The sequence below is a fragment of the Polypterus senegalus genome, chromosome 13 (genome assembly GCF_016835505.1).
Source record: "Polypterus senegalus isolate Bchr_013 chromosome 13, ASM1683550v1, whole genome shotgun sequence".
Classification (NCBI taxonomy): Eukaryota; Metazoa; Chordata; class Cladistia; order Polypteriformes; family Polypteridae; genus Polypterus; species Polypterus senegalus.
The window spans coordinates 44,375,710-44,384,123 of NC_053166.1; the positions used below are offsets into that span (position 1 = coordinate 44,375,710).

General features: G+C 38.9%; 1 protein-coding gene across 1 annotated transcript in view; it reads right to left on the reverse strand.

Moving 5' to 3' along the window:
• Nucleotides 1-1,657, reverse strand: part of pou4f3 (POU class 4 homeobox 3) — a 2,567-nt gene extending 910 nt beyond the window's left edge. The window contains exons 1-2 of the mRNA XM_039776109.1: nucleotides 1,343-1,657; nucleotides 1-1,070 (exon numbers count right to left, since the gene is read on the reverse strand). The exon at nucleotides 1-1,070 is cut by the window's left edge and continues 910 nt beyond it. Of these exons, the coding sequence (XP_039632043.1) occupies nucleotides 177-1,070; nucleotides 1,343-1,462 (1,014 nt within the window). The 5' untranslated portion in view covers nucleotides 1,463-1,657 and the 3' untranslated portion in view covers nucleotides 1-176. The remainder of the gene's footprint in view (nucleotides 1,071-1,342) is intronic.
• Nucleotides 1,658-8,414: the final 6,757 nt, after the last annotated feature.

Sequence of the window (8,414 nt, forward strand, 5' to 3'; positions counted from 1 at the left end):
AGATACAATTTTACAAAATATCTCAAACCTTTTAAACTGACTGATGTGTGGTTACATTAGAAAAGTGAGCGAGGAAAAAAAAAAGTCCTTCCATGGCTTTGCAAGTCCTTAGGAGAGGTTTAAAGATCCCTGCTATACGTTCTGAATTCATACAAAGTCAGGCTGATAATTCCCCGTTAGTGAGTTGCTGAGTATTTCATTCTTTTTTGTTTTTGTCTTTGATTACAAAACCAGACTCTGACGACATTTTTTTTGAGGTCCAGTTTTTCTGCGATCGCGGCGATTTTTTCCGAGGACGGACGGGGCTGGATGGCGAAATACGCTTCCAAGGAGCGCTTCTCGGGGGCGGCGATTGACGTCCGTTTTCTTTTCCTCTCGCTGCCATTAAAAAGTTCCGGTTTGCTATTTTTCTCTCTATACGCCGCCTCAGCCTCTTCGAGCCAGGCTTGCAGGACGGGCTTCAGAGCGATCATGTTGTTGTGTGATAAGGTTAAGGACTCGAATCTGCAGATGGTGCTCTGGCTGAGAGATCCAACCCCGGGGATCTTCAGGTTTGCCAGGGCCGAACCTACATCGGCTTGGGTCACGCCGAGTTTGATACGCCTTTGCTTGAACCTCTCCGCAAAAGCTTCCAGCTCCCGAGGATCGGATTCGACGTCGTTAATGCAGCTCACTCCATTATGAGACGAGAGTGAATGGGGGTGACCGATCCCCATCGCCTGGTGGAGGTGGCCCATGGTCTGGAGATGATGTTGATGAACTTGAGCGGACATTACAGACGGATCAGGTGCCCCCATTGCGCTCACTGTCAAGGTCGGAGAGATGTGATCCAGTAGGTCTCCTTCCAGGCCTTGGTGGACCGAATGGTGCGGGTGAGAGGTCAAGGCAGACGGGTGAGAGATGGGCACGGCGGAGGAGGTAGATGTGCAGGGGACACTGCTCATCGTATGGTAGGTTATGTCTGGTTTGAAAGGATGACTCTTGCCGTGGGAGACAATGTCAACAGCCGCCAGAGCTTCAGCGCGGGCCAGCAGACTCTCATCAAAGCCTCCAAATATATTGCCCTGGAGCTGCAAGCAAGAATGCGTACATTGGAGTCAGTTGGGAATTCTGTCAACTCAGGATTAAAAAACATTTTCAAGCACAGAGAGAATTCTCCTCAAAGCCCAGGTCATAAAAATTAATATGAAGGCAGAAGCTCTGCTTGAATAGACATGTGGATCAGAGACAGGCAGGGAAAGAGGTACAGAGATATCTGATTGTTCTGCCAACATGAAAAAAACATTAAGCTTGTGCCTGTCAAAACTGTGCCTTAAAGCAGTAATTATGCAGATTTACATACCTGTGGGGTTGGAAGGCAAACTCTGCGCATAGCATCAGAACTGGAGTGTAGGCTGGAGTACTTGGGGTCTTGCAGAACAGGGTGCATTGCGAAAGTCTGCTTGCTGTTCATGGTCATCATCTTTGCTGCACACCTTGCAGGTAGGCAGCCCTGACATAGATGCTGGCTTGACTCTCTGGCTTGCTCCTGTCAAAGTGAGCTATTTCCAATGACAGAGCCGCTCTCTATGTATCTCTCTCCCCCTGCTTCTTTACTCATCTTACAAGCTACATGCCAGGAATAGGACCGGCGGCTGTGCGCAAGCGTATTGCAAACAGAATCTAAGGAAATTAGCCAGAAGAGCCGAAGCCGTTCATCTCCAAAGATCTTTCTATGACCTGGCCATTTTATAATGCCTAATAGTAATATGTGTAGACTTCAACAAAAGAAGGCTTGGGCGCGGAAATCAAGTATCGCTCCGCGTCTAAATGTATTATTCGATTAATAAACAATATCTTGTCATTTACTCTTCAATCCCTATTTATAACTACAACTACCATTCATGTTCAGGACGCTTAAAATGTTTATTACCTAACATATCATCTTAGCACACGCACATCTTGTTATCTCGCTTTAAAGGTGGATCTACATATTAGGGATTTAATAGCTTCTAATAAGGTATGTCTAGTTTTTTAAAAAGTTGCGTTAAGGTACGTTAAGGTTGCGTTAAGAGTTTAAAGCTCCAAATAACTGATTTACAGATGTATTGCAAAATATGATTTTTAAGTTTTGAAAAATATACTTTAAAATATTGTGGTCAGAATAAAATGGAATTAAACGTGTTCAGTTGACGTTTTAGAGGTTATAGGTGTTCATTTTATCTGTAATAAAAATATAATGAAGGAAAATCTCAAAACGACTCTGACATGCGAGTTGTGAATTTGAATATATAATGTAGTCTGTAAATGCCGATTGCATCAATCACTGATTAAACTAAGTGTATCAGAAACAGCAAACTCGTTAACAATATTTTCATAATATCTGCTTTTTGAATGGAATGTCTCTCTTCATTTGATACATCAAATTTAAACAAAGAATAATCTTAGTAAGGGAATTTCAATGTCTAGCAAGAAGACGTCGTTTCAAAAAACAGCAGCATTTACATGTTTTAATAATATCTGCGGATTAATAAAGGTTTAGACTGTATGATGGCACAAATGTAAATATTACTGTCCTTTTTAATGGATTTATATGCACATTTTTTACAAACTGGCATGTGCTATTAAGTTGAACATTTTGATGCTAAAATGCATAGCTGTTCATGATGTTTATATCATAAACTTTGGTAAAAGTTATAAACAGAGATGAAGAAGAGATAATTATGACAAATTAAATCATTCCGGTTATTATTAAAATATAGTCTTTATTTTCTTACAGTAAGGTTTTTTTTTGCTTTTTACAAACGCTAAAGGTATTATTTGTTGTACAGTACTTTAAAATTCACTTGCGAGGACGCGTCAGTTTCCACTTCAGGACCATGGAGAGGTCAGACGGCCGTAAAGTAAAGCAAAGCAAGCAGGTGCTCAACTTTTCGTAATACATTGCGTCGTCTTATTTGCACTCTCAATCCGTCAAAACATATTGCTTTTATCCCTAGAGGCGTGTAAAGCAGAGAAACTTAAGTATTATGGACAATTTCCTGCTTGCAATCATTTTAACAAGGCTAAGAACGAGCAACCGACGAGGAACTCTAATGAACCTCTAAAAGATCGCATTAATAAGGAAATCTGCAGCGCCAAGTCGCATATTTTCAGGCCCGGATTTATGATAAAAAATTTAAAACAAATCATTTATATTTCACAGAGCCTAAATAGCCGCATGAAAGTTTTATCCAAACTGGCACTATATTTATAGCAAGCCCTTGTCTACGGGAGGTAATTAATAGAAGTATAAATTGTATTGCATTTCTCCTTAATTATTTATTGTCGGTCTTGCTTTTCTGGCAATTGAAATACCTGGCATGTGGTTGCAATTGGTGGTTGTTGTTTCTGGGAGACAATCTTTGTACTTTTGGCGAATTGTGGTCATTTTACAAATACTGGGAATATTTATGTGTACTTTTTAGACTCATGTGAGAGACTTGAGAACAATACCACTGTTTAAGAGTGTGATTAAAAAACAAAATACGAGTTAGAATAATAATGCTACGGTGGGTTGGAGGTAAAGTGAGATTACCATTTAAAAACTGTACATTCACAAAACAGTGGTTTTGTAATTAATCCAGTAAAATATTTATAATTCTTGCTTTTCGTACTGAAGCTGAATCTTCAAAATAGGATATAAGCGCCAAGGCCAAACAATAAGCAGGAAAGCGAATCCCGTATGTTTTGCCGTCTCATTCAGGAACAGACATCGTAAAAGCTCGATTCACTTGTTCAGATATGTTTAAATAATTGATCAGATTTCAGGAAAAAATACATAATGAAATTGCTGGGATGACATATACTGAAGCAGGACAATAAGGCGTCTCACTGAAAAAAAGGACGTCGTTTCCGTCTGATTGCGTGCTAATACCCCATATGCGCAATTTTCGAAACTCTGACTTCTATCAGTGGTATATTGTGCAAGCTAAAATTATAAAGTAGGCAAAGACTAACTCCAATTCATTAAATATTTTTGCCGCGTTAAAAATAACATGTCATTACAAAGAAACGCATGATCGTAATTATCAACTAATAATATATTAATAATACATGGATTAGGTGATTTCCAGGCTTAGTTATAGTATGGAACGACTTTGTCTTACTGGCTAAAATATTTTGCTTTAACATGACTTATATAACATTAGTGTAGTGGCGAAGGGCAGTGTACACTAAAAAAAACACTAACGTATTTATTAAATAGTTCGTTTAATTAATTAGCCCCTCGGTGCGGAAAGTAAAGCACAGCTCTATTCGCCACCTCCGGGGGAACAGAAACTTCTGGACACAACCCTAGAAACTCGTGTACCTTCCTGCGCTTCCTTAGCTATTGTAGTGTCTATGGTTTCCACAGAGTGCCCTGTTACCTGTATCGCGTTGCAGGACGTTTACAAGGCCTTTCAAAAGAAATTACTTCGACTGAAAACATCTATTTGTTACCCAGCAACAGAGCTCTACGGCCCATGTCTACTTTACACAACTGTCTGTTACTCTGGGTAGACTGATCCCCGCAGCTATTGGGAGGAAGAGAACTCTCGTTTAATTGTCAAACTGAATTGAGAAGAGTCCAAGAGCTAACAGTGTGCTCCCACTGCACAATCTGATCCAGACTGGGTCTTCCGTTACCCAGGTGATACATATTTAATAGGGGCGCTTTGAGGCATCCGTTACCCTCCCTTATACGGGTTTCTTTTACACTAACGGAATGAATCACCTTGAACTACATAGACAGTTTACGACTGAAAAGTCAAAATCCCGTTTTCAGATGTCCGGCAAGGCAATCAATTTATAATCTTTTTTAGCAAAAGCTTATTTTGTTGTTGCTCAGCTTCCGACAGGTGATTAGCCCATTTCTTATCTATCTATCTATCTATCTATCTATCTATCTATCTATCTATCTATCTATCTATTGTATTATATAGTGCCTTTCTATCTATCTATCTATCTATCTATCTATCTATCTATCTATCTATCAAATTACAGAGCGATCATCCTCATTGATATACTCCTCATCTTTCTATATTTGGGACATGGTATAATGCCAAACATTCATGTGTGAAGCCAGTTATTTAGGGAATTTAAGAGAATAAACGCAAAGTTTGCTGCCTTGATCTGCTCTCTTAAAATAATGGTTCTTTAATGGTACTTGACCGAGCCGTGCTGTTCCTCACAGCTCAGATGCAGAGACAAAGAATCATTTAATTCTCAGACGAGTTCCTTGCATATGAAATTGGTTCTTTGGTCTTTGAAAAGGTTCCTAATATGAGGGAAAAAATGCAAAAATCTTTAATGAGTAGGCTAAATAGCAAGATAGAATGGATCAAGAAAACTTGAACTTAGCCAGTTTTATTGAATGCAGCAAGAGTCTTGTTAAAATTACCAATCCATTGGTATTTTCCAAATCTATCATCTGGTCAGGGATATTTATGTTACCTGTTACAGATCTAAAAGTTATTTCTGGAGGCTTCATTTAGGGACAAAAATGGTTGCTCTATGGCATCGCTCTAAAGAACCACTGTGGCACCTTCAATTTTAAGAGCCTGAGATGTCAAATAAACTTAATGTGCAATTGTGGCAATTTTACAATGTTATCACCACTCACCAGTTTAGTGAGCAACACTAAAGTTTTGTGGAAACACTGATGTTTTGAAGTCCTATCTCTCTATTATATAAAAAAAATCCTTGGACAAGACAAGACTTTTACAGAGAGATAATTTCACATCCTGCGAGATGAGACTTTGTGCCAAGAGATGAATTTGGAAATAAAAGACAAACAGTAGAAGAAGAAAAGACAAAGAGTAGAAGACAAAGTTGAACATCGTAAAGAGGTTCAAAAACGTTGGTGGGATGCACATGCGGAGCAGGTTAGAGATTATGAAAGTACTAAAATTTGAAAGTCTCAAAAAACTCATAGGAAACATCGCATTAGTTCTAACAAACAGAAATTATTACTCGGTGAAATAACAGAACAGCAAAAAGAGATTGAATATATGGACATAGGTGATATGACAGAGCTATTACAAGTTTAATTTCAAAGAAGCCACACATCAGTCAGGTTTATATTTATGATCACAGAGAAGAGATGCAACATAGAATCGAAAGAGTTAAACGATCAGACGTATTAGAAATTCTACAGCCAAAATTGGATACAAATCCATACATCCAAAAGTATCTCACTTTACACTAAATTCATCTGAAAAACATGGACAAAGAAGATTTCTAAATGAATCTGAAAGATCGAGCTCGCATAAATAATAAAGCAACATGTGACGAATTGTCAGCGATAATAGTTTTGAAAGATGGAGATATCAAAGACAAAGTTGATATTTGTGTTTATCCAAAAGCACAGCGCGATTCGCCTCAAGCGGAAGATCTGAGAAATGACTTGCACGTAGGGCGCACACAGGGGTTGGCGAGCAAAGCGAGCAGGGGGCAGAGCCCCCTAGTAACCTAAATAAAAGACAGCCAAGGAGATGTTCATAATTGACCCACATGACTGTGAAAATGGAAATAAGAAAAAAAAAAGAACATGAATGCACAATAGCGCTTCTTAACACTAGAGGTCTGCGGTGGGCTGGCGGCCTGCCCGGAGTTTGTTTCCTGCCTTGCGCTCTGTGTTGGCTGGGATTGGCTCCATTAGACCCCCTTGACCCTATAGTTAGGATATAGCGGGTTGGATAATGGAAGGATGGAACACTAGAGGTAAATTTCTAGGGGCAGTTTGTTTGTTCACCAATCAACACAAAAACAGCTGAACCGATTTTCACAGAATTTTACGTATGTGTTGCTGTTAGCCTAACCAAAGAAATAGGCTATTGGGGAAACAGTTGTAATGGTGGGGAGGGTACGGCAAACCAATAAACCAGTGCTCACATGGGGGCATGTCCCATCAGGCAGCAGGAGAGCACTGGAATTGATAGGGGGTGGGTGGGGGCACCATTGTCATAACGTTTTGTACCTGCCAAAGTGGCATCTCATCTAAGCCTGCAGGTTCAGTACTTTCTTCTCAACTAATCTGCATAACAGTTTCACTGCCTCGCTGGATTACAGCTTTTGTCCAAGAGTACATCTTTTAGTCTCATCGTGGGTTGTTTTTAAGTCATGTTGCATTTCTAAGATATTTTTGTCTCCATTTATTTTCATCTAGACTCTTTTCTAAGACATATGTGCGTCCAAAAGGAGTGTGTAGTGTTGACAAGCCCTTGAGAATCAATGATCCTTTCCTACAAAACAACATTCTTAATGACTTTCATGATTTAAAAGTTTTACAGCATTTTCACAAAATTGTATCCAAAAGAAACCTCAGTTACTTCACTCACCATTACCTATTATTTTGAGATTTCACACTTAGCCAACGGAGTGACATTTAGGACGCCGGACAAAGACAGTGAGAGCCTGCTCTATGCTGGTCAAAATCGTGCAGATAGTAATTTCATTTTGCTGTGTATATGTGATAAGAACTCTGAAATGAACTGATGACAGTATTTTTAATCAAAGCAAAACCTTACGTTTTTGAAAAAGCCAATGCTATTGTACACCTGCATATTTCTGTGAAGTGCGATTAAGTTAAACCATAATGAAACAGCATGAAATGTGATTTTTTAGCACATGCCTAGTCGCTGTTCAGAATTTAGTTCAAAGAGTGTGACTGAGGATGGCATTGGTAACTTTAACTGTTCCTTGACAGTAGACATTTATGAAAGTCCATGTTATGATGAAGCAGTTATAGTTTTATGCTATATCGCCAATATAGTATTGCGATTTGTAGCAATTTCAAATCAACATGGAAGGAAGAATCATGTTAATAACATTACTTCACATCATCTCTGTTGCTGACTCCTGTAATAATACAGAGACCTGCAATAGTGTCTGTTAACCCCAATCTGCCCACGGTGGTCCATAGATTCAATTATTCCACAAGACACCTGGTTTATTAATGTAGGATTAAACATCAATTCATGAAACCACACTAAACCCGGAAATACAAAGAAGTTCCAACCCAGTAAGGAATTAACCACAATTATGAAATCCAATCATACCCAAAAAGAACAAATTTTCTCTCTGAGAGCTAAGAGGTTGATAGTCATCAGACAGTTAGTATCGACAACTGATGGGGCACTAGCACTGCGGCCAGCAAGGATGAAAGGGTCAGCATTTTAGAAACACAGACATTTGCATTTTAGCTTAATTCATAATACAAAGATAGATAGATAGATAGATAGATAGATACTTTATTAATCCCAAGGGGAAATTCACATAATCCAGCAGCAGCATGCTGATACAAAAAAAATATATATTAAATTAAAGAGTAATAAAAATGCAGGAAAAAAAAGACAATAACTTTGAGTAATGTTAACATTTACCCCAAGGGGTGGAATTGAAGAGTCGCATAG